This window comes from Podarcis cretensis, assembly GCF_951804945.1.
Source record: "Podarcis cretensis genome assembly, chromosome: 1".
In the NCBI taxonomy this organism is placed as follows: Eukaryota; Metazoa; Chordata; class Lepidosauria; order Squamata; family Lacertidae; genus Podarcis; species Podarcis cretensis.
In genome coordinates, this window is record NC_137170.1 from 23,816,740 (window position 1) to 23,842,774 (window position 26,035).

At 44.3% G+C, this 26,035-nt stretch overlaps 2 protein-coding genes and 1 long non-coding RNA gene across 3 annotated transcripts in view; 2 read left to right on the plus strand and 1 right to left on the minus strand.

Annotated features, from left to right (window-relative positions):
* The window catches only part of LOC307200864, a 345,619-nt gene that overhangs the window by 139,681 nt on the left and 179,903 nt on the right, over positions 1 to 26,035 (minus strand). The gene's annotated exons all lie outside the window — the stretch shown is intronic.
* The window catches only part of LOC307199804 (cation channel sperm-associated auxiliary subunit beta-like), a 118,062-nt gene that overhangs the window by 11,024 nt on the left and 81,003 nt on the right, over positions 1 to 26,035 (plus strand). The window lies entirely within an intron of this gene.
* LOC307199842 (cation channel sperm-associated auxiliary subunit beta-like) overlaps positions 1 to 26,035 on the plus strand; it is a 55,040-nt gene that overhangs the window by 8,073 nt on the left and 20,932 nt on the right. Inside the window, exons 7-19 of the mRNA XM_079947973.1 lie at positions 897 to 1,015; positions 2,104 to 2,136; positions 4,036 to 4,102; positions 4,547 to 4,593; positions 6,018 to 6,170; positions 8,532 to 8,684; positions 11,998 to 12,142; positions 12,797 to 12,948; positions 14,573 to 14,715; positions 15,605 to 15,801; positions 18,877 to 19,203; positions 19,842 to 19,981; positions 22,599 to 22,805. Of these exons, the coding sequence (XP_079804099.1) occupies positions 897 to 1,015; positions 2,104 to 2,136; positions 4,036 to 4,102; positions 4,547 to 4,593; positions 6,018 to 6,170; positions 8,532 to 8,684; positions 11,998 to 12,142; positions 12,797 to 12,948; positions 14,573 to 14,715; positions 15,605 to 15,801; positions 18,877 to 19,203; positions 19,842 to 19,981; positions 22,599 to 22,805 (1,883 nt within the window). The remainder of the gene's footprint in view (positions 1 to 896; positions 1,016 to 2,103; positions 2,137 to 4,035; positions 4,103 to 4,546; positions 4,594 to 6,017; positions 6,171 to 8,531; positions 8,685 to 11,997; positions 12,143 to 12,796; positions 12,949 to 14,572; positions 14,716 to 15,604; positions 15,802 to 18,876; positions 19,204 to 19,841; positions 19,982 to 22,598; positions 22,806 to 26,035) is intronic.

Consider the following 26,035-nt stretch of genomic DNA (forward strand, 5'->3'; position numbering starts at 1 on the left):
TACAGTAATTGTAGGTCTCAGAGTGAAGGTTGTGGTATGATGTCCAGTTCAAAACCCTAGGATCTGGAGAGCCCTCCCTCATCCCTTTTCTTTGGACAGTGATAAGAAAGAATCTGTGCCTCCTTGGGTCCCAAATTTCAGCTTCTTGGATATGGGAACCCTCGTCCCTCAGCATTTAGGGTCTTCTCTCCCTGGGGTGGGATTGACAGGTCAGATTCTACAGCCTGTTTAGGGCTTTTGACTGACGCCAGCCTTGAATCTGGCATGTTGGGCTACTGAGTGCTTTCAGCTGTGGTTCCCAGGGTTGCCATTTTTTTTACTCTGGAGTGCAGAACCTCCAAGTGTCCCTATTTTCCAGAGACAGTCCCAGATTTACAGGAGCTGTCCCGGTTTCTGATTTGATCCCAGAATGCCCCACTTTTTCTTAGAATATCCCTATTTTCATCTGAGAAATACTGGAGGGTATGGAGTTATCTGACCCCCAAGGCATCTAAAGGCAGCCCAGTATAGGGAAGGTGGTTTTTTAAATGTTTAATGTTTTATTGTTTTTTATAAATGTTGGAAGCCACCCAGAGTGGCTGGAGCAACACAGTCAGATGGGCAGGGTCGGAAAAGTCAGCCTCTATTTTTGCTGCCCCCTGAACTTGCCTTTGCTATATCTTTAAAAAAAACAAATGCAGCAAAGGAGCAGGGTTCGAAAGAGCAGATTTCATCACTCCACCCTCTCTTAAAAGCACATAGATCTAGACCTTCTTCAAATGCATATCAGGTGCATGGATTGCCCAACAGATCTGGGTGTCTCAATATGGGTGTAATTTGCCATGTCTATAACAAGTAATGATGGAAGTCTGAGAGATGCAACTCAGGTTACTCACAGTGCCTTTTCTCTCCTCAAGATTGTTACGGACTTGCGCTTGTGGATCTCACCGTAACAAATACTCGTCTTGTACTCCTCACCTCACTAGGATTATTTATCAGTGATGATCTGCGCATTATAACTGGAAATCTGTTGCAGGTACCTATGTGTACTTCTAAATATCCCTGTGTCCCCTTCCCCCAATCATCTAATGTTTTAAAAACCACTGGTAAGTATACTGCGAAAAAACTAAGTTTGGAAGATCTCCTCCTGAAATCTACAGTATTAACAGTTCAATGCCATACAGGTCTGCTCAGAAGACAATCTCGTTCAGTTTAAGACTATAACCCTACTATACACATTTCCCTGCAAGTAAGTCCCATTGAACATGGTGAGAACTACGCCTGGGTAGGCACATCTAGGATTGCGTTGTTAATCTGTGTACTAATCATTCTCTCTCCAGTTCACCTGATGAACTAAGTGTATGAAGAGGCTAAGCTGGTTGCTTCGTATGTGAACTTGTGGTCTTTTTCTATGCTAGGGGAAGTGGGAAACTTTGTAAAGAACTTGAAAGGACAAATTTTAAAGGTCTTGACAGCCTGGAGCAACCTAGCGAGATGGGCGGGGTATAAATAATAATAAAAATTATTATCATATTCCCATGCTTCACTTTTGCTGCATATTTTGTGATTTTAAATATCTGCCGGGGTCTCTCAATAAAGAGTACTTGCCCCAAACTTGGATCTTGGTATCCAGGACTTCTCCTTTCTTTTTTTTTCTTTGCACCAACAGTAGCTTTGCTGCAATTAATATTAAGATCAATCTCTGTGGCCCTGCTTCAGGAGTGCTACCTTTAGAAGTGAAGGGGATTGTGACAGGGCCTTTTCTGTTGTAGCCCCTTGTCTTTGGAATCCTCTCCCCAGAGAGTTTTGCTGGCACCACTGTTGAATTCTTTTTAGTGATGGGTATGGTACTTGATTTCCTTAGGTGTTTTAGCTGTTGGTTTGTAGCTATTGGTTATTTCCTGTTATCTCACAGGAAAAATACATGCCCTGGCTAGGTTGCCCCAGGCTATTGGTGGAGACAGGCTTCTTACGTCACTCAAAACAACCAATGACCATGTTAATAATATTGAGTGTAAGTGGTAAATGAATATGTAAAGTAATACACTTGTGAAATTGCTTGTGAAAAGTGTGGGAAAGAAAGTGATGATTCATACAATTTGGTCTTACTGTGTTTTATTTCAGTTCGGCAAACCAACCTTATGTGGCTTTGAAATGGTGAGAAATTGCTAAATGTTGTGTTTGTTGTTCTCAGTGGTGTGTTTTTGTAACATCTCACAAATAATGTTTTCTGAAACTCTTTCTGGCATTCATTTTGTTAGCCATTTAGAAATAAGTGTCCCAAGGATCATAAATCACATAGTATACGGATCCTAAGAGAGAGCCAGTGTGGTGTAGTGGTTAAGAGTGGTAGTCTCGTAATCTGGGGAACCGGGTTCGCATCCCCGCTCCTCCACATGCAGCTGCTGGGTGACCTTGGGCCAGTCACACTTCTTTGAAGTCTCTCAGCCCCACTCACCTCACAGAGTGTTTGTTGTGGGGGAGGAAGGGAAAGGAGAATGTTAGCCGCTTTGAGACTCCTTAAAAGGAGTGAAAGGCAGGATATCAAATCCAAACTCCTCCTAACAATGAAATCCAGAGACCCTGGTACACTTGGCAGAATGCTAACATTGGCTTAGTATTGACATCAAATGTGTTGTCAGAATGCATTTCCAGCATTTCCAGCATGCATTTCCAGCTGCAAGTTCAAATGTAAATGGCAGCACTCTAAAGGAGAGAAAACATAGCAATATATTGTGACACACACACACACCCCAGCACTGACACAATGCAATCTCTGTATGCTAGGCAACTGACACCTGCAAGTCAGCCGTGTTGCTTCCATGCCCTCACCCACCTCGACGACACATAGAAGACAGAAGCTTGCAGGCACACACACAGAGCCCAATAAACATAGCTTTCTGGCGACAACACAGTTGACAGGAAAACTCACAGGAATCAGTTGCTTGATAGCCAACGCCTTGCTTTTTATATTCTCAGAAGACACTGAACTTCATTTCTCCACCCCCACCCCACCCCACCCCACATGCCGACCAACTGCATGGTTTGTAGACAGGGGAATTATTGGGCTGTCTTTGTTTTTGTTTTTATTATGTAATCTGCGTTTTTTAATTGAAATTTATTGTTGTGAACTGCCCTGAGATCTGCAGTTATAGGGCGGTATATTAGTAGTAGTAGTACTACTACTACTACTACTGGTTTATCACAGTCGCAGTTCACAGAGGAATTGCTGTGCTGAGGGGTGTGTGTAGATGAACTCCTTTTACTCTTGCCCCAGTCACAGACTCATACCTGGAGATTGCTGGAGTAACAAGCTGAATGAGGGTTGGTGGAAGGGATCCCTCTTGGCCCATTCCCATTAATACAGAGAATAGAGCTATAACTCACAAAAACCTTTATAAATTGCTTAGAGGCTATTGCAATTAAGCACTATATAAATTACTGTGATAAAGCAGTGAGTTTTGAAAGCAAGACACAGGATAGTGCATTGTATAGTTCCAGTTGCTAGTTTCCACTTGTGTGCTATAATTTCAGAGGACAAGAGGAATTGGGTCCCATTGAGGCCATATAACTATCCTTTGATCTGTGAACTCCCTGACAAGGTTATATAAACAGCTGTCAGTGTGTTGAACCAGAATTCTGTGCTGCATGAGAAGAACAGAAAGAGGCAGTGGGGTAGTTTTCTTTTCTCATGACTATCATTGGGAGCTGGAATGAGATCTTGGGGAAGTTGGTATCTCAACTACATCTTGCTCTGCTTCTGACATCTCTGTAATTCTGTCTACTTTTGGCCATCACTTCTCTTGAGTTGTTCCACCACCAGCACCACTACTAATATCACTGGTATTGCTACTAGAAACTAGAAAGCTAGTGCTGTTTTCTGACATTTGACAGTATTGTCCACTGTCTTCCTTGGCTCCACAGAGGTTTTTAGGCAATGTGTGATAGTTAGAAAGGACAACTTGTGCCTCAGCAGACCCTTTCAGAATCTTAACATCTATACTATGCAAATTCACTTGGCATGCTAAGTATTTCCTTCTCTTTTTCTGCCCACAGGATGATTATCTTAAAGCTGAAATATGGTACAACCTCCAGTGTCTAGCTAACAAAGAATTATATGAAAGTAAGGAAACCAGGGACTCAGCTAGATTGGTAAAGAAAAAGTGATTTATATGTGTTGAATGTGTAACTTGAATCCATGGGTTCTCCAACGTTATGGAGAAATATAGCTGTGTCATCTACTGTCCTAATGTCTGCTTCCAATGTCTTCATGTAGCTGTTGAATAGCATGGGGGACAAAATAGCACACTGCAAAACTCCTTAGTGTAAGTGGAGGCAAAGAGTGCTCCCCAATGCTTGCCTGCAATAAACCAGCTCAAGGCAGAGAGCATGCCTCTCTGCTCATACACAATTATATATTTTAAGGCATGTAACAAAAATAATTTCAAAATTTCACCCTGAGTTCTTATTAACTGTTCACATGAAACTGGGTTGATGCCTTTTGTAAATTATATTTTAGAAGTTCAAGCACTGAATTGTAGCTAATATATTTCTGCTTTTCTTGCAGCGGACTATGTTGGGCTGTCATTCAACAAAGATAAATCATTGAGCCAGGTAAGGCAAATGATGATAAAATCTTATGAAAATATAGTTGAGGTTTGGTGCATTCTGTTCAGTACATAATTTAACTTCCTGGCCACCTTGGCAAATTAATGTTCAGAAATCAAAAGGACAGTTGTGCAAATTTATTACTGGAAGCTTTTGTGGTCGCTATCAGAGCTTTTCGGGAACTGGCTGCCATATGCTACTAGGATAAGTTCAAAGTTCTTGTATTATTTACAAAGCCATAACTTGTAGCATAAGGAGCTTATGATAGCATAAGGAGCATCTCAACCTTTAGATCACTACCTGCTCACTGAGGTCTTTGGAGGAGTCACTGTTTGGGGTCCCCACACGTCCTTGTATTCACCAAGGGCCATTGGTTCAGTACTGTGCGTCCAAAAAAGCAGGTTCAGAGCTCCAATCCAAAACAGGCTTCTGATCTAGGCTTCTGGGTCCCACAACAGTTTCTGGCAGAAAATTCTATCAGTTTAAACATATACACAGGACCTGCTTTCTGTCTGCTAGCCATGCAAAAATTCACAAAATGTCCAAATGTAAAGAATTATTCTATGCCTCGCTATACACTCCACAGATTCAGATATCTGAACATCCGGAGTTTACCCACTTTCTTAATTCCTTGCATCTTTGTGCTTTGCTAGTCGGTGGCAGCTATTTGGGGGAAGAAACCATGCAGGGAGGGAGGGAGGGAAGGGAGCGAGAGAGAGAGAGATCGGACAGATCAGAGCAGGAGAGATTGGACAATTCATTTCCCCCCTTTGTCTTTCTTTTGCTGTTAAGCTGCAGCCATCTCAGGAAAAAACCATGGAGAGACAGGATTGGGGTGGGGGTGGGGGGGAGATCATACAAAGACCACGGTTAGAAATGTTCGCACAGGAATTGATGGAAATGATGTGAATGCTTGCCCATCGAATGATTTCCAGGGAATGCATAGTGTTTGGTTAGTAGGACCTGTGTGTACTTTTTAAAAAGCATCAATAATGTGCAGTTTGGCCCTTGCTCTTGTAAAATCTTCTTCCTTTGCTTCTTGTTTGCTTTATACAGGAGAGGCCTGCTGAGTGGAGCACTGACACGGCGAGTTGCTGCCACTTACCAGGAAGGAGGGCAGGAGGGGCAAGGTAATGGGGAAACCACTGCTGCATAGGTGCATCATCATCAACATCATCATGTTGGTGCACCGTACAGCTCTGACCTTCCTGTTGCCTTGGCCCTCCACTTCTCCCTCCTGGTCAGTGGCAGTGGCTGTCCTGCTAGAAGGCCAGGTACACACCATTGCCCCTCCCCACTAGCCACTCCTGTATATTCAGAGCTCAGTGGATTCTTTAGCAAAGCTTTTAAGTTCGAACAACGATATATTTCTAAATCGATTACTTTGCATCCTTTTCTTCTTCTTGTTTTTTTTTTTATTAAAAAAACAGGAATCCACTTGTTTCTATAGCAATGATACATTTCAAAAATGGCATAGCTGCTTGCCTCACAAAATGAAAGGTGAAAGGCACTTATCCAGACGGGTGGTTTCTTTTCTTGTTGATTATGAACAGAACACTGGCATCGCTTTGTTATCTCAACAGGTACAGTGCACCAAAGGATTCTGATTTAATTATTATTTAATTGATAACTCTGAACAGATGGCAATTTGCTGCTCTTGTTTAGAATGGATTCTCATTTTTTGTGATGTGATTTATGGTTTGGTGAAAGCATTTGAATTGAATTAGAAAGGGGGCAATTCGCAATGGATGGGACAACTGATTGAAAGCCCCCTCTCCCCATTTTCCCTGGCTGACCCACCAATATCAAACCTGTGTCCTGCAATAGCCTCAATTCCCTCCCCACCCCACTGCCAAGCTGAGTTCCTTCAGGAGGAGTGGTGGGATATTAATTAACTAATTAACACATAAACTTCCACAGTTCACCTAAGTTCACAGGTGGTCTATGAATGCCTTTCTGAAGACAATAGATCCTTCTGTTCCCTTTCAGTTCCATGATTCCAATATATATGTTGGATATTTTCTCCAAAACAATGGCTATGGTGATGTTTTAAAAAGGAAACATTTTAAAATGAGGCATTGTATCTTCTGGTGCTCTGATCCCTGCAATTGTTGTCTTTTCTAAAACATCTCTTCTTCTTTGTCAGTTACAAATGCCACAGGTGCCTTCTCCCTCCCTTAGAACAATAATTAGGCAATATATTTTTGATTGCCCCTTAGAAGGCAGAGGAAATGCCCAGACAGATTGCATCTGGGCACCTCTTCTACTGCATTCTTAAGGTCAGTAAAAGTGTGGTGTTGTTGTTTAATTGCTCTTGGCCAGTCTTTCCTTCCCTCTGAGGCAGGAGGGCATTCAGCTAACTAAAGGTTCTGATTCTGGGACTCATAGGCTCCAATTCCCTGGGTGCCCAAACCCCCACAAAATTCCCCATGAAGGGGCCAGGCACCCACAAATTTTGGTGTCAGGGCCAAGCATGCGGCATGGCACCCATGACCCTGGGCAACCACGACCGCGGGGCTAAGCTTTCACTCCTGCTGGGACTTTGAGGCCTGTCTAACAAGCACTTCCTGAAGAGGCAGAAGCAGCAGTGTGGCAGAGAAGAAAATGAAATCCGTACCTGGATTACTTGATCTTCTTGCAGCAGAAGGGCATTCTGCCCATCTGAGTGCAGTTCTGGCTCCATATGGCAGTTCTTTGAGCCAGCACTTCGTGTATGTTCCCTTTTCTCAGCTTCTTTTCTGAACTTAGAGGTCCCAGCCTCTCAGAAAGTGCTTATTAGCTATGCCTAAGGGATGAACCAGGGCCTTCCCTTCAATGAACACCTTCCTGGCAATGAGAAGGTCTTACGGTAAAGGTAAAGGTACCCCTGCCCGTACGGGCCAGTCTTGACAGACTCTGGGGTTGTGCGCCCATCTCACTTAAGAGGCCAGGGGCCAGCGCTGTCCGGAGACACTTCCGGGTCACGTGGCCAGCGTGACATCGCTGCTCTGGCCAGAGCCAGAGCCAGAGCCAGAGCCGCACACGGAAACGCTGTTTACCTTCCCGCTGGTAAGCGGTCCCTATTTATCTATTTGCACCTGGAGGTGCTTTCGAACTGCTAGGTTGGCAGGCGCTGGGACCGAGCAGCGGGAGCGCACCCCGCCGCAGGGATTCGAACCGCCGACCTTTCGATCGGCAAGCCCTAGGCGCTGAGGCTTTAACCCACAGCGCCACCTGCGTCCCCTGAGAAGGTCTTAACCAAGTATAAATTGGCTCTTGTTAGGGCAACTATACCTGCCCAGTTCTAACACTCTGCTTGGACACTGTGTTTCTGCTGTGGCACCCACAAATTTTGGTGTCAGGACCAAGCATGCTGTATGTCACCCACGACCCTGGGCACCCACGCTCGTGGGGCCAAGCTGACACTCCTGCTGGGACTTCGAAAGCACGTCAAAGTGCAAGTAGATAAATAGGTACCGCTCCGGTGGGAAGGTAACCAGCGTTTCCGTGCGCTGCTCTGGTTCACCAGAAGCGGCTTAGTCATGCTGGCCACATGACCTGGAAGCTGTACGCCGGCTCCCTTAGCCAATAAAGTGAGATGAGCGCCGCAACCCCAGAGTCGGTCACGACTGGACCTAATGGTCAGGGGTCCCTTTACCTTTACCTTTAAGTGATGAACCAGGGCCTTCCCTTCAATGAACACATAGCTGTCAACTTTTCCCTTTTCTTGCGAGGAATCCTATTCGAAATAAGGGAATTTCCCTTAAAAAAGGGGAAACGTTGACAGCTATGAATGAACGCCTTCCTGGCAATGAGAAGGTCTTAACCAGGTATGAATTGGCTCTTGTTAGGGCAACTATACCTGCTCAGTTCTAACACTCTGCTTGGACACTGTGTTTCTGCTGTATCATTTCTTTCTTTGAGAATGCATATGTTTAACTGTGTTTCCTTCTTTTTCTTCCTAGAATCGGGCATTGATATCAGTGCATAAGTTAACAGACGGCAGCATGAATAAAAAAAGAAAATTCCCAGCCTTCTGGTTTCCAGATCCGCGATTTATACCAAATGGATTGTATTTTCACACAAACAGCCATTTTCTGTATGCATATGGCAATCAGGTGTGTAAGAAGGAAGGTGTATTAACAACTGGCACATAGTGTTGCAAAGGTGGCATTCCAACCCCCAACCTCTGTCAAGCGGTAGCAGGATTCTGGGGGTTCCAGACCCTCACCCTGCGGCCGTGTTTCCCTTGAGAATCAAGACACAGAAGTCACACGTCCTCCAACATTTCTCTGATGAAAATAGGAACCCCTCATTCCATAACAATAATTCTACTATTTATACCCCACACATCTTACTTGGTTGCCCCAGCACTCTGGGCAGCTTCCAACGTATGCAAAAACATAATAAAACATTAAACATTAAAAAACCCCCAACTGCCCTATGGATTGCCTTCATACAGCTCGGGGGTTGGATAACTCCATACCATCCAACATTTTTCCAATGAAAATAAGGATATCCTAAGGAAAAGTGGGATATTCCTGGATCAAATCAGAAACGGGGATGGCTTCTCTAAATCAGGACATCCCTGGGAAATGGAGACACTTAGAGGGTTTGAGTGGAGGCTGACATAGCTTTAAGAGTTAGGATTTATTCACATAGTTACACCTGAATTTAGATAGAGGGTTTCCAGATATTAACAGCACAGTTATCTCAAGAGAGGCTTCCCCCCCTCCCAGCACTGCAGTCCAAGGCATCTCTCCCAGCTTCTCCGCGGCCTGCCTGCCAAGATCGTGCTCCTTTCCTTTTTCTGTTCCAAGCCTCCTGCCCAAAGCCCCAAACTCTTCTTGTGACATCACACCCAGTTACCCTGGCAACCTTCCAAATTTCCTGTCTCTGTTTATATTTTAGGGGGGGCGGGAGGGGAGGACAATTCTCTTGGATTGCCAGTGGCCCCATCTTGTTTCTTAATGGCTCTGTACTTAGCTTGTGGCTAGGGTAATCTTCCTTTGTCCTGCATGATGGTTCAGCCTGCATTTTTACATTGCTAAGCTGTCTCACACCTGGGTTAAGACATCAAACCATTATTAATTTCTTTTTTAAAAAAAATATGGGTGTTTTGAATCTGGTGGGCAGTGAGAGCACACCTTGCTCCAGGAAGAGAAAGCGGTTTGCATTGAAACTGCTGCTACAGCGGAGAGGAAAAGGCTCTGATTTGGCAGCAGTTTCAATGCAAATTTGGGCAGTTGCCTGGGACGGCTCACCTGACTGCCCCCTGGCATGGTCATGATGTTGGGTGATTGAAAGGTGTGTTGTCCTGCACGCTGGATGTGCTTGAGTAAGATGCATGTAATCTGAGTTCTGCAGGCACGCAACAGAGTTGCTATCCTGTGGGATATATTGTCCAGTGACTTGTTTCTAAATATTCGTTCATTTGAGCATAACTCCCAGATCACCCTTATCTTCAGAGTGGTTAATAGTCAGGAGCTAACAGAGAGACAGCCAAGCCACTGTTCCTCTCCCCTGGAAGTTTGCATCTATGTGACTTTTTGTAAATATTCGTCAGCATCTTCAAGACAATGTGGTGGGTGCTTCTAGATATTTCAAATGATGGGGTGTTAGAGGAGGAGGGGTACCTTTGTTGCGGGACACGTTGTGCTCCTTCTGGGGTAGTCCACCTTTAGTTCCTACCTTGTGCTCAACTCTCACTTGTGGCTCCTATTAGCTGTCAGTATGTGACAGCGGCCACACCCCAGGAAATGGCTTTGAGTGACCTGCTAAACCAGGTGAGGGTTGCTGATGGGTTTCAAACCTTTGATGAGTTAGGGACTTACCCTGCTTGTGAAGACAGGTTGTGGTGGATTGAGCAAATAAAACCCATTAGGAGTCCAGTGGTCAAGTAGATAGTTTCTGCACATTCTGTAGAAGGACATGAGGGGCAGGTGAGGCTCGTCAGCCTGGTAAGATAGCCCATCTAAGAGAAGGAAAACTATGGTCCTAAACCTCTGCTGCGTTGTGGGCTATATTAGGGAGAAGAAAATGCTAATGAGCAAACCCTACACAAATCTGGTCTGGAATCCCTAAGATGCTTGGATAACTACTTGTACACCTCCTTCCAGCAACTCCTGCAATCAAGTTATATGGTCTCAGCGGCTGCCCCCAGTCATCCGTTTAGCTGCCGCATGTATTGCCCTGCTTTCCTTTGAACCACATCAGCAAGACCAAGAGGGGGGCCTTGTTTTTCTGGGCAGCCCACTACCTCCACACTCACTGCCCAGGCTTGTACCCCCTTTTAACATTTACATGAAGGCGCTGGGATAGATCATCAGGGGGTTTGGGCTGGGTGTCCATCAATATGTGGATGATACCCAGCTCTACCTCTCTTTTAAATTGGAACCAGTGAAGGCAGTGAAGGTCCTGTGTGAGTGCCTGGAGGCGGTTGGAGGATGCATGGTGGCTAATGGATTGAGGTTGAATCCTGACAAGACAGAAGTACTGTTCTTGGAGGATGGGGCGGGCTGGTGTGGAGGACTCCCTGGTCCTGAATGGGGTAACTGTGCCCCTGAAGGACCAGGTGCGCAGCCTGGGAGTAATTTTGGACTCACAGCTGTCCATGGGGGCGCAGGTCAATTCTGTATCCAGGGAAGCTGTCTACCAGTTCCATCTGGTACACAGGCTGAGACCCTACCTGCCCACGGACTGTCTCGCCAGAGTGGTGCATGCTCTAGTTATCTCCCGCTTGGACTACTGCAATGTGCTCTACATGGGGCTACCTTTGAAGGTGACCCAGAAACAACATGCGGCAGCTAGATGGATGACTGGGGGCAGCCGCTGAGACCATATAAGACCTACATTGGCTCACAGTACATTTCCGAGCACAATTCAAAGTATTGGTATTGACCTTTAAAGCCCTAAACAGCCTCAGCCCAGTATACCTGAAAGAGCATCTCCATCCCCATCATTCTGCCTGGACACTGAGGTCCAGCGCCGAGAGCCTTCTGGCAGTTCCCTCACTGTGAAAAGCAAAGCTACAGGGAACCAGGCAGAGGGCCTTCTCGGTAGTGGCACCCGCCCTGTGGAACACCCTCCCATCAGATGCCAAAGAGATAAACAACTACCTGACATTTAGAAAACATCTGCAGGCAGCCCTGTTCAGGGAAGTTTTTAATGTGTGACATTTTAATGTATTTTTAATCTTTGTTGGAAGCTGCCCAGAGTGGCTGTGGAAACCCAGCCAGATGGGTGGGGTACAAATAATAAATTATTATTATTATTATTATTATTATTATTATTATTAGGTCACTTCAGTGCTGCTAACACAGTGGTTTGACTTCAGCCCTAGAGGCGCATTCCATTGTCTCTCAAGACAGATGGATGCCAACAAAGATCTCTTATACAATATTCTTTATTGTCTCTCCCCCTCCCTTTTAGGTGTGGATTTCTTATGATGGAGGCAACACTTTTGTACCATTATTTTCTTTAAATTCTGAGACGATTATAGAGGTAGATTCATGTGTTTACACCCAAGCGATTATATTTGTGACTGACGCAGCAAACCTTTACTACACTAAGGCAGGTAGGAAAACATTAAAAAGTGGAGTCTCCTGCAGTCTTTGAAGACTCAAATATGAGATTAGGCTAAGAAACCAGGTCCCCCAACCTATGTGTTCTCATAGTTAGATAGGGAGAAACAAGTGGAAGCACCTGATGCACCTAAGGAATTCACTCTCTGCTGGGCAGAACCAGGGAGCCCTAAGGGTGCCCAAACCAAGAACCATGTAGACTAGAGACATAGATTCACTGCATCTTCTATGACTTCTACCTTAAGTGAGATTGCAGGAACTTGGCTGACCAACAGCAAAGGCTATTATCTTGTCTACCCCCACCTTCAAAAACCCTCCATCGCAGACCAATCCATTCAGACCATGAGGCACAAGGAGGTTCTTCCAAAAAGGAACAACACCTCCTTGCATGCTTCAAAGTATTTGACCACATATGACCTTGTTAGATCCTGGCCCTTAGGAACTATTGTCTGAAGTTGCATAATTTAGATATACTTTATCCTCATCAAAACGATCTATTTCCTCATTGCATTGATTAAATATGGGTTGGAAGAGCTGTTGATCTCTCCAAATATTCACAGAAACCTATTGTTCTAGAATAAACTCATGCTTCCTATAATAATAGGATTTGATGCATGCCCATTATTTATATTTCCCCTTTTCTGTAGGTGTACTGAGATATGCCAAGCTTTTCCCACCAGCAAAGGGTATCTTCAACATGTACTTTGACCACCTGGGAATATTAAATCATATTTCTCTGAATGATACAATTGACTCATTTGTAAAAGAGACGAGTGTGGATGTGGACACTTTACTGAAGGTTAAGTATGCTTTTGATGTGTGAATGAAAAATGTCTATGAGATTGTAATAATTGTTGTTCTTGTTAAGGACAAACCTTCACTCTTCCAACATGTCAAAGTAGGAAGCTAGTGCTAGAATGGATACTGGAGACATTAATCCAGCATTTTTTCACCACTATCCAGATATCCTTATAATAGATTTAATTCTTTTTTTAAAAAAAATTAAAAGTTGATTTCAGAAAAGCCACCATTATAATGGGTTACAGCAAGAAAGACAATTCTGTGGTTCCTGAAAAAAATAGCTGCTCACTGCTTTCTGGGGGGGAGCAGGGGCGACGTTTGCGGTCTCTCGAGCTCTGGCCTCACGTGCTCCAATTCCCTGCCAAGAAGGACCATTAAAGCTGGCAGTCTGGGCATTGGCTGTTGCTCCTGCCTGGCCTGGCAGCAACACCTTGAAAGGCGGTGGGCCTCAGCGGCGCAGTTGGGTCCCAATAGCTCAATCCGAACCATATTTCCTGTATATGTGCCCTATATGCTGAGGGAGTGCATTAATGAAACTTTCAGAAAACCATTGAGTTTGCCCCACCCCCTTAGCACAGGCAAAGTCACATAATGCTTCAACTAAGTTGCCACCTTCAACTCCTTCACTTCTTTCAAGTGGGACTTGAAAGTGCTTAGCTTTAACTGACTCCTACCATTATCTTCAGTATCCTGAACAAATACTGATTTTTAAAAACATAGTCTTGTACTCATTAGAAATTTAAGAGAAACTAGGGAGAAATTTAGTACTATCGGTATTATTTTTTGATTACTGCAGCTATGTCTGTGCTGCTTAATTACCAGTTTCATCATCATCAAACCTTTTATTGGCATCACATACCAACATTAATAGCAATCAATACCGAATTCCCGCCTTCCCAGTGACACAAAACATTTGTCAAATGAAAGAGACAAAGCAATCTAACATTACATCTCTAGGTCTCCAGGGAGATCAGATGTCTGCAGTGTGTTTCGACGACAAAAAAACAGATAAAGATATTTTGCCACTAACTTGGTGAGCTCCTGATTGTTCCCCAATAATAGAAAATGTATGACCTCTAACTCTGGTTTCCATTTGGGGATGCAGAGTTGATCTAGGAACTGCAGGCAGAGATCAACATATAGTTTACATTTAAGAACAAGTTGCTGTCCCTTTATGTTAAACCGTCGTAGCCCTGGGGAAAGAAAGGGATCTAGCAAAACTTCACTAAGGAGAGGATCTTTATCTGTTGTGAGGCAGATGTTTAACCAGCATGTAAGAAATCTCGCCCAGGCTGCAGTCTCTACCTTGTGTTGACCTCCTCTAGACACAAGCTGCCTGCACTCATTCTACCGGCTGGGTAAACCCTGGCAGCCAGACTGGAATTCCGTAGAGCAATTGAGCTATAACTTTGACGTTGAAGACCTTGAGGGCAGAGGGGATATGTGAATTACCTCTTGTTATAAAGAAACACAGTTTCTAAGCAATTTCTCTTCTGATTGCTATTATAAATTAAATTATCTTTTTTAAAATTCCTATTTATTCCTAAAATTGTTTAGCAAGTTTTGTATCTATAAACGCATGAAAATATATATATATAATTAATTTTCTCACTTTGTTCCAGGATATTGACTTAGGTTTTGAATGTCCTTTGGCTGTACAGTTTATCACTGAAGAGCAGATGTTACTTTTAAACCATGAGCCACTGATAGCAACAAAACCTGAGAGATTCAGTAGTCTGCAAAGAGGCAAAAGATTAGATTATGGGTAAGTATCAATAACAGCATATGTTTTGTTAACAAGCAATGTCTTGTTCTGTTGGGTTTTTCTTTTTAATGTACCCTGCTATTTTACAGAATATAGCAAAATAGCATCTCTCTAATTTGGTTAAATTGTTCAGAGGGTTGCCACTTTCTTGTTCTGCCTGCTCTTAGAACCACTTTGTACTAACATTTGCAACGTATACCGTGTAATACAAGTTTCAAACAAAACTTGTAGGCTTCAAAAATATATCAGTAGGTGATGTGTGTGTCGTAGGAAATTGGAAATGGTTTCCTCAGTGTGTATGATGATGACATGGTTTCCCATGACTTCATCATCTGGGGGGGGATGGGGACCCACCACCACATTTGGGAGCAAAGACTGCTGGAATCTGCTGTCTTCCAGGGATGTGATATTGCTAGAGCCAGAAGTAACAGGTTCAGATAATATGGCCCATGAAATATTGTACCTACTGGATGTACCTAACTTGGAGATTAAGGGGTATTTTCGTGTGATTTGATTTAATATTTGTATTCTGCTTTCCCCACAACAACTGTTGAGCTCAAAGTGGCTCACAGTAACAATAATACCATTACAAGTTAACAGACATTGTGATCATGGTAGTAAATTCAAAGCACAGGAGAATATAAAGCTAAAGACAAATTCATCAAACAATTACTACAATTCAATACAAAATCATAGTGATTCAAAAGATCAGAAATAGCTGCTGAACAGCAGCCCTGTGCCAGCTGACATGCTTGAAACCACAATTTTCTCTTAGCACTATTTTCCAGCAAGGGAATCTTAGGAACTAGTTGAAATTCATTAAAATTCATTAGATGTGTGATCTGACATCATCAAGGTGGTATTAAATGTATGCTTCTTTTTAATTTAGGCCAGGAGGATCGTGTATAATCAGAGAGGTTTTTAGGACGCCAGCTCCTCCAGGCTTTATATCATCTGTACTGGTAGATGTTCTAGATCGGTTTCCTGTTGAATCTAAACTTGATAGCCCTTGCACAGCAAATACTATAAGAGTTTTGCCCCCTACAGGGACCAGTATATCATACAGGCTTCAGCTGACTTCTCCAGGTTTGTGCATCACCTGATAATGAAAGGTTTTTGGAAGGAGGGTCTTTGGCTTATGCTAATCACACTTCAGTGGGGAAATATATAGGAAAAGAATTGCAGGGAATACTATTCGCCTAAGATTGGTTGCATGGTGGTGGCCCCTGCCCAGCATTTCCTAATTTCCTATGTAGCCTCTTTTATATGTTCCTCGCCATCCAGTCACTTTTATTTCTACTAGATCCCCTTCCTAAATCAACAGCCAGCCAATCAGTCTCCAACTATGTGTAAATTCATAATTTTCTTATGGAGACAAATTGGCAAAATGAAGGAAGGATATGGACGGTGTATCCCAGAAAAGTAAGGTAAGGAGTTAATCTGGTAGCCCCATAAAAAGAAGAGAAAGAGCCCCCAATTTCCAGCCTGTGAATGAAGCATGGTATTTCAGCCTTCACTTGACACTGCCTGCATTTCTGAGGTTTCTAGCAAAATAAAAAGTTTTATGAGCTGTGGGAGTTACAGGGCTGCTGTTGACTAGGAGAGCCACACAGGTAGTGGCAGTCTGTCAAAAATTAGGAATCTAAACTTTATATCAAAGAAGTGAAAGTGAAACGAAAGAAGTGCCATGGTCAGATCACTTCCTGGTGCAACTGGACTTCTCTGCGACCCATCCCCTCTGCAGGGAGGTGGGACCGATTCGGATGGTCCGCCCCCACCACTTAATGGATCCAAATGGTTTCCAGAGAGTGGTAGGGGATGCTTTATCCCATGTTGATGGCCTTTCAGCCGATTCCCTGGTGGCCCGCTGGAATGTGGAGTTAACCAGGGCTATTGACTGTTTGGCTCCGAAGCGCCCTCTCCGATTGCATGGAGCCCGGAGAGCCCCGTGGTTTTCCACGGATCTGAGGGCAATGAAACAATCGTTGAGATGGCTAGAGCGCCGGTGGCGGATAACTCATTCCGAATCTGACCGGACACAGGTTAGAGCTCAACGTCGAGCCTACGTCTTCACCGCCTCTATTGCATCTGCAGAAAACAGCAGCAGGAGACTCTTTCAGGTGGTTCACAATTTAGCGGAACCACCTGTAACATCGGGGCCCAGTACGGGCCATATGTTCTCCTGCAATGATTTTGCAAATTTTTTTGCAGATAAAATCGCTCAGATTCGGGAAGAAGTAGACTCCACCGTGGGAGCAGGGCCGGGGCGGGAGAGTGCTAGAGTTCTGTCTGGTCAAGTTGAGTGGGATCAGTTCCAATCTGTTACCTCCGAGGATGTGGACAGGCTGCTTGGATGAGTGAAACCAACCACCTGTCTCCTGGATCCTTGCCCATCCTGGCTTATAAAAGCTAGCCGGGAAGGACTGGGCGATGGGCTTCGTGGGGTGGTGAATGCTTCCCTCCGTGAGGGAGCCTTCCCAGACCCGCTGAAAGAGGCGGTTATTAAACCGCTTCTTAAAAAACCATCTTTAGATGCGGCCACGATGGCCAATTATCGCCCAGTCTCAAACCTTCCATTCTTGGGCAAGGTGATTGAGCGAGTGGTTGCTGAACAACTCCAGGCACGCCTGGAAAAAGCGGACCATTTGGATCCCTTCCAGTCGGGATTCAGGCCTCATCATGGGACTGAAACTGCCTTGGTCGCACTGGTTGATGATCTCCGGCGGGCTAGGGACAAAGGTGAGAGCTGTTTCCTAGTTCTGCTGGATCTCTCAGCGGCGTTTGATACCATCGACCATGACATCCTTCTGGACCGTCTTGAGGGGCTGGGAGCTGGGGGCACTGTCATACAGTGGTTCCGCTCCTTCCTCCTGGGCCGTGTTCAGAAAGTGGTGGTGGGGGATGAGTGTTCAGACCCCTGGGCTTTCACTTGTGGGGTGCCTCAGGGTTCTGTCCTCTCCCCCATGCTTTTCAACAATTACATGCAGCCACTGGGAGAGATCATCAGGAGGTTTGGGCTGGGTGTTCATCAGTATGCGGATGATACCCAGCTCTACCTCTCTTTTAAATGAGAACCAGTGAAGGCGGTGAAGGTCCGGTGTGAGTGTCTGGAAGCGGTTGGAGGATGGATGGCGGCTAACAGATTGAGGTTGAATCCTGACAAGACAGAAGTACTGTTTTTGGGGGACAGGAGGCGGGCAGGTGTGGAGGATTCCCTGGTCCTGAATGGGGTAACTGTGCCCCTGAAGGACCAGGTGCGCAGCCTGGGAGTCATTTTGGACTCACAGCTGTCCATGGAGGCACAGGTCAAATCTGTATCCAGGGCAGCTGTTTACCAGCTCCATCTGGTACGTAGGCTGAGACCCTATCTGCCTGCAGACTGTCTCGCCAGAGTGGTACATGCTCTGGTTATCTCCCGCTTGGACTACTGCAATGCACTCTACGTAGGGCTACCTTTGAAGGTGACCCGGAAACTACAACTAATCCAGAATGCGGCAGCTAGACTGGTGACTGGGAGCGGCCGCCGAGACCATATAACACCGGTCTTGAAAGACCTACATTGGCTCCCAGTACGTTTCCGAGCACAATTCAAAGTGTTGGTGCTGACCTTTAAAGCCCTAAATGGCCTCGGTCCAGTATATCTGAAGGAGTGTCTCCTCCCCCATCGTTCTGCCCGGACACTGAGGTCCAGCTCCGATGGCCTTCTGGCGGTTCCCTCACTGCGAGAGGTCAAGTTACAGGGAACCAGGCAGAGGGCCTTCTCGGTAGTGGCGCCCACCCTGTGGAATGCCCTCCCATCAGATGTCAAAGCGATAAACAACTACCTGACATTCAGAAGACATCTGAAGGCAGCCCTGTTCAGGGAAGTTTTTAATATGTGACATTTTAGTGTATTTTTCATCCTTGTTGGAAGCCGCCCAGAGTGGCTGGGGAAACCCAGCCAGATGGGCGGGGTACAAATAATAAATTATTATTATTATTATTATTATTATTATTATTATTATTATTATTATTATTATCATAGCTTCAGGTCAGTTTATCTTTTGTGTAAATTAGGCATATTCATAGCAGCAGGAACAACAACAACAACAACAACAACAACAAAGGGAAATGCAGCTTCTGCACATTGAATGATGTTTTCATTATTTTCTTGTTTTCCAGGTCCTTATATGTTCAAACCAACCGATCTTGAGAAAACAGTGGTGATTCCAGGCAGTAGCAGTTTCTTCATTGTTCAAGTTGTGGATGACCAAAATGCTTTAGGAGATGCTACCATGCCTAATAGGGTGCTTTTAAATACAGACATTCCACCTGGGAGGTGGTTCTTGTATGACTTTGGCACTGTAAATAAAAGAAAATGGAAAATTGTTGTTGACATATGTAGATATACAATACAACAGTTTGATGACCTACCACGCCATGCCATTAAATACTTGGATATTGGATCAAAGCTGGAATTGAAATTCAGAGTGACTCCAATTAATGTAGGTAAGACTGCACATACCATATTTTTCGCTCTATAAGACGCACCAGACCACAAGACGCACCTAGTTTTTGGAGGAGGAAATTCTGAATCTCAGAAGCCAGAACAGCAAGAGGGATCGCTGCGCAGTGAAAGCAGCAATCCCTCTTGCTGTTCTGGCTTCTGTGATAGATGCGCAGCCTGCATTCACTCCATAAGACGCACACAAATTTCCCCTTACTTTTTAGGAGGGGAAAAGTGAGTCTTATAGAGCAAAAAATACAGTATTTCTTGTCTCTCTATGTATTCTCTATAAAATGTCTGAAAGTGTTTGAAATCATATGAAAGCAAACTCTTTATAAGTTATGATCCTCACTCTAATAATTTAACTGAAATTCAACAAAATGTATTTTACATATATTTTTTATCCTATTGACTCCCATCCTGCCTACAGATCTTTCATATGGATTTCTCATTTTGATGTGCATTTGTACACAGATGTATATGAAATAAGGGTACACTGGAATCAGCCAAAATCCTCAAGTATTCTTCAACCCAACTGCAGTTTCAGAGTGGAGCTAAGTTTTTCCTTTTGTGAGAGGTTGTTCTACAGGAAAGAAATATTGGAAATAAACATTATTCTCATTGTTGTTTCCTTCCACAGCGTATAATGTGTTCCATAATAAGCTAATGCACATTGTAATTGGAAGGCCTTCTCTACTGGATGTGAGAACAAAAATTTATTTTGACGACAACAATAGCAATTTAATCGATATCACTGTTCATAGTAGATTTTTTGAAAAGGTAACATGCTGCCAGCTCTTTTCAGAGTACCTTGATAAAGTACACACAGCTTTAATGTTCTCCCCATGTTTTTGTACAAAACAAACTTATGTTGGTTTTAGACCAGTTTATGCTATGGCTTTCTTCACAGAGCCCTAGAAATTGTAGAGTAATGAGACTTGCTTGTAGATGTGATGGGAATTGGTTGCAGATGTTAGTAGGTGTGGCGGTGAGCTGGCAGGGAGGAGCCAGCTTGTGTGCTGGGAAAAGGCATTGGGTTGGATACTTAGTGTAACCTGGGGGTGAGAGGGAGCCTCTCCTGTTGGACATGTAAAAATCTCAGGGTACCCTGGTAAAGGCGTCTGGGTTGAAATCCAAAGGTCCAGATGACGTGAGGTGGGGGTGATGGGCCAAAGGACTTCCGTTCAGTGGCCAGGGGCTGTCAGCTTAGTTTACCAGCATCTTGAGGGAACCCTTAACCCAGGACTGACATTGTGAATAATCATCCAGCAGTCAGGTAGAATGATTTGGGATACACACCCAATGCCTATGCCAAAACCTCATGGCCAATTTATTTCCAAGTTCTTCTCATGTCATTTTTGTTGCTTACTTCCCAAGGCACACTGCGCACAGGCCTGCAATCCCCCTCCCACAAGCACAAGCACATTTTTAAAGCTATAAAATGTTAATCAGCCAAACGCCTGAGAAACATTTTCCCCTGGCAACTAAAGATATGCAATGAAGGCGCCAGGCAAGTCTCCCTAGGGGGAGCGTTCCACAAACGGGGAGCTACCACAGAAAAGGCCCGCTTTTGTGATGGCACCCTCCAGACCTCTTGTAGAGAAGGCACATGCAGAAGGGCCTCAGGTAATGATTGCAGGGTCCTGGTTGGTTTATATAGGGCGAGGCGGTCCTTGAGGTATTATAGTCCTGAGCCGTTTAAGGCTTCATAGGTCAAAGCAGCACTAATTGGCAGCCTTTGGGGGGAACGCAACACTGATACGAAAACCAGCCACTCATAGTGTTACACTCCTTTTAATAGCCCTCACCTACCCCTAATCACCTTCAGGCACCACTTTAGCACAGACACAGCTATATGGTATAAGACTACACTACAAGGTTTACTGAAAGCAATGGGATGCAAGTTATTAATGACTACAGTGCAATTGTATCTTACACAGGCATTCCGTTCAAAGCAGTCTGCATATCTGCAAAAATGTGTATACTCAAATCATTGGAACTGGACCCCTTCATGAGCATCCTGGGACTCCAGAAGCCCTGAAGTGCTCTTGCGAGATCTCACAGGTCCATCCAAGTTCTCTTAAAATCTCCCAGGAGCACCCCACACCCGTCATGCAGATAGGCAAAGCATGGCAGAGATAGCTTAAAAGTTCTTTTTTGCATCAGATTTTCCTGGTGCAAAATTAGCTTTTAAGTTCTCTGCCTTGCTTCTCAAGCAAGGTGCTCGCCTCCTGCCAGCTCCTTATTCAACTTGCAAGATTTCAACCAGCCAGACTTCAACTGCGTATGGTTGAAATCAGGCAAGTTAAATGCATGTATGACGTGGTCGTACTGTAGGTCTATTGTTATGAATGGGGCCCAGTCCCAGCTATCTTTACCTGATGTGTGACCCTTGTCTTTATATGGATATATTGTTGGCATACGTTTGTTTTGGAGTATTAGATTAATAATATTTATTATTCCTGTTTGAGAAACATTTGTCATATGATAATTCTTAAAACTATTCCAATGGAAGACAGAATTTGGATTTCTTCTAGTACGTACAATGCGCACATGCTGTGCTGGTGAAATGAATGCAAATGCTTTACGTCAACAGCCATGCTTGCATGGATAAGGCTCTATGGCAGGGGTCAGCAAACTTTTCTACCAGCGGGCCGGCTCACTGTCCCTTAAATCTTCTGGCAGGCTGGACCACACACACACACACACCAGCAGAGGGGGCTTCTCTCTCTCCCCCAGCCCCTCCCTCCCCGATTTCCTACCTCCTCTGGCGGTGGTTGGGAGCCGGCAGCTGTGGCGGCAGCTCTCGCTTCTGGAAGAGCTTTCCCGGGCGCCAGGCACAGGGCCAGCAGGCATGCCAAGCTCCAGCCGAAGCCCTGCGATGCGCCCATGGGCCTCTCTGTCCATGGCTGCCTCGCTGGCCAATCCGAAGCCTCGCCGCCCACGAGCTGAGGAAAGCTGGCACGGCTTTGAATTGGCCAGCATTGCTGCCTGCCCAGAGGTGTCTGCGGCTTAGAATTGGCTGTGGGAGCTTCCTGAAGCCAATCCATAGCCACCCACACGCCCACCATGGAAGTCAGTCCCCGCATGGTGAGATATCAGTTCAGCAATTTAGTCCTTGGGCTGGATTAAAGAGCCCCTTGGGCCTTATCCGACCCACAGGCCTTAGTTTGCCAACCCCTGCTCTTTGGGTGCGTTATAAACATGCAACACCAGATGGTGCTGGAGAAAAAACAAGTGGGTTTTTTGTTGTTGTTGTTATAACGATTTAATTTCTGACTTATTTATAGTGGGTTCCCCCCCCCCCATGTGTAGATCCATCCTATGATGGGAAGCTAGTTATATTCATCTATGTTGGAGACCAAGTAATGTTATGCTTTTTCATAAACATCCCTAGGGTAAAACCACCATAGGTGTTATCGCATTGGGATCTCTCCGATGTGAAGTGACAACTCTTGTCTTAACGCTGAAGAATTCCTGCTCCTATCTTAAATCAATGCACTATGTTCTATCTGCTAAAACCTCTCCTTCGGACTGGCTAGTTGAGGATGTCAGCGCTGAACCAAATGGCTCAGCGATTGCCAGACTTTTAAAGCAGCTACCGGTAAGGATCCTAAATCCTACATTTTAGTTTAGAATTCTTTCGTACCCTTTCTTAAATGTTCTGAACAGGGGAAGGGCACAGATGTACCCATTCTATGAAGCCCTGGGATACATTTTTCCAAAGCCATACCCAGGCACAAGACTCAAGTGTGGCCCATGAAACAGAGAGCAATGCTGAGGACATCACTACACTCTCTGGCATCTGTGTCAGTGAAGCAGACAAGTAAAAGCTAACTTTTCTTCTGATAGAAGGCAGGGTCAACATTTCCAACTGTCTTTTTTAAAAAAAATCAATTTTTTAAATGTTTCATTAATAACAATCCTATGGAGGCCACATTAATTTGATGCCAAATCATGCCAAATCACAATACAATCAAAAGAGCCAACTAAACAGTTCCGAATTAAACATTTTTGGATGACTTCCCGTGTTCTGGATATCAGGAGTTGATGTTATTCCTTGATCCTGCACCAATTCCAATCTTAATCATTTCCAGATCAAAACCTTGGCACTCAGTGGCTGATTCATTTCACAGGTTACCATTCTCTTTCTTCCAAAACACGTATGTTTCTTAAGTCCGAAATTCAGATACATCTTAAAAGAAACAGAGATACCTCCGCTCATGGCGAATGCATTGGGGAGTTTCCAATTTGTGCAGTGCTATGCCCTCTGCGTCCCTTCATTACGTCTGGGCTTCAGAGCTCTTCTCAGGATATTTGAATCAGAAGCCCTTTTATTTCCTTTCCCCCCTTTCTTTTCGCACTCGTTTATTATTTTCATCTTCAGGTTTTTGTTTTCAAGATGGCGCCGAGGTAAGACGCTCTTATCGGAGCTCAAAGAGATCTTTTAACTAAATGTTGCCGGCTCTCCTCCCTTTTGGATTCTATTTCCTTTCATTATTTCGCTGTGCGTTTGAACATTTTATCTTATCTTATCCTCCTCGGTGCCGGGACTTAATGAAGTTAAAGAAGTTTTAACGAAGGCTCTCAGACATTCCCTCTCGAGCACTAAGGCACTCCCTCCCAGTTACTCGTTACTTACCTCGCAGCAGTCCAGCTAGGACCGAATGAGAATTGAACGAGATTGTGACCAGAGAACTTTACCACTTTATCATTCTATTTAGAAGTCTGATCTCATTGATTTAAGAATCTAGTAATGAGAAGAGGCAAAAGACCCAGGTGCCTTGATATAGAAACTGACACAGAGCCCTCTGGTTTTAAACAGAGTAATCTAGATAATTACCTGCTACCTCAAAAACAGCACGTATCTCCTCCCAAAACCTTCCTCAACTCCTTACATGGAAAGACAATTGAAGAGATATCCCTAGGAGTAAATGAGGACAAGGCTACTACTCCCATAACCGAGGCACAAGCACTAATCGATAGAAAGGTGGAGCTGCTGGAGGAATGCTGCCTATTGACTGCTCAAACAGTTCAAAAAATCTTTGAACAATTACAAAACATCTCCAAGAAGCTGGATAACCCAGATGAAAGGAGGCAACTCACTCCCTTTTTGCCATCCTTAACAACCCCTGGAAATAAACAGAACAAATACAAATTTATACCTCTAAATCAGTCAAAAATCAGAGGAAGCCCCCCTCACTCAATCAACCTGATACTGAGGCCATGTGAGATTGTTCTCCACATTTTTCCATATAGAGGACCCCTACCTTACTGGGAGTCATCTTTCTGGGCCAGACACCATCTAAATCTGCTCCTTGGTTCTGAGGGCGGAAGCATTGACTTAAAAGCAGTCAAGAGGCTCACTAACGACGGATATTCCAAAAAAGTACTACTAAGATTTGGTAGTCATAGAATCCCAACTAAAATCTTAAGGGTAAAGGCTCATTTAGCCCAGAAAGGAATTTTTCCGCGCCGACATTTTGAAGATATATCACCCAGACCATTGTTTGCATCTAAAAGACAGAATAAGATGAACAAGGCCATTCCACCAGAAGCCGACATCTCCCCTACCCCCGTGGAAGAACCCAGTAGATGGGAGAAACCGCAGTCAGCTACCCGGAAAATTACGCAAGAAAAATCCAAGCTCCCAAACCATGCGACTGTAGCATCAAATAACAACCTCGCCCTTGACACAATAGACTGGACAGTCCCAGAAGAAGAAGATCTGCTGAGTAATTTTGCCAAGCTACCAGATAAAGAACAAATAAACATACTCAGTAAATTGACGAAACTACAGGCCAGATTGACCGAAATTCACCGACAAGGTCAACAAAATGCAGTAGATACAATACACAATCAAACTTTACACTTGCCAGCCTTTTCCCCAAAATGCATAGTCAAAAAGAGAGCTGCAAATGGAACTTTCAAATGTATAGATGCAGAGCTACAAATCCAGCCGCCTTTAGAATATGAAACGGCAAGGAAAAACTCCAGTAATGAGACTACAAACTCCTGGCTGAGATATCAAATACTAGCTCCAAACGAAATAGGTACCCCTTATTTAAGTACCACAAAGGACTCTAACTTTGCCGAACAAAAGATGACCTCCAACAGACCTGACACACCGAGCTCAACACCTAATGAGGCCAAAGAAATGGAAGTAGAGACTAAAAACAGTCCTACTGTCCATAATAGCCCACCAACCACAGAAATCTCTCAGGAACAAGGAACAGTTAAGGAAGAAAATCAAGAAAGGGAGGAAATTCTAATTTCCCGCACTTTAAAAAAGAATCTAAAAGATCCACCATTACGTCCCCCACCGAAAGCAGCGACAAATGGCTGTATCTGCACAAGAAAAAATTCCTCGCTGGACTTAATGACAGAACTAGAATGACTAAATGCTGTCAACCAGCCACCAACCCAAAAACGGATCCTACGCCTGTTGTCCTGGAATATCGCAGGGTGGGGAAACAAAGACGGAGACCCAGACCTAATGAACTTCTTTAAGGATTTTGAACTAATACTCCTACAAGAAACATGGTCAACTAGAGATATTAAAATTAACGGATTCATCTCCTATACGAAACCCGCATTGAAAACAAACACGAAGGGCCGGCCGAAAGCAGGGTTCTGTTGTATGATCAAAGACAACTTAGGGTTTGAAATCAAGCAACTAGAAATATGTTTACCACTTGCACAAGCTCTACTTTTAACCCAAAAAAAAGACTCTTTGCTACTTGTAAATGTCTATATCCCCCCAACCAAAAACAACATCAGTAGTGAAAATTGGTCACAACTAACCTTTTATATAGAAAATCTGTCCGATAAATA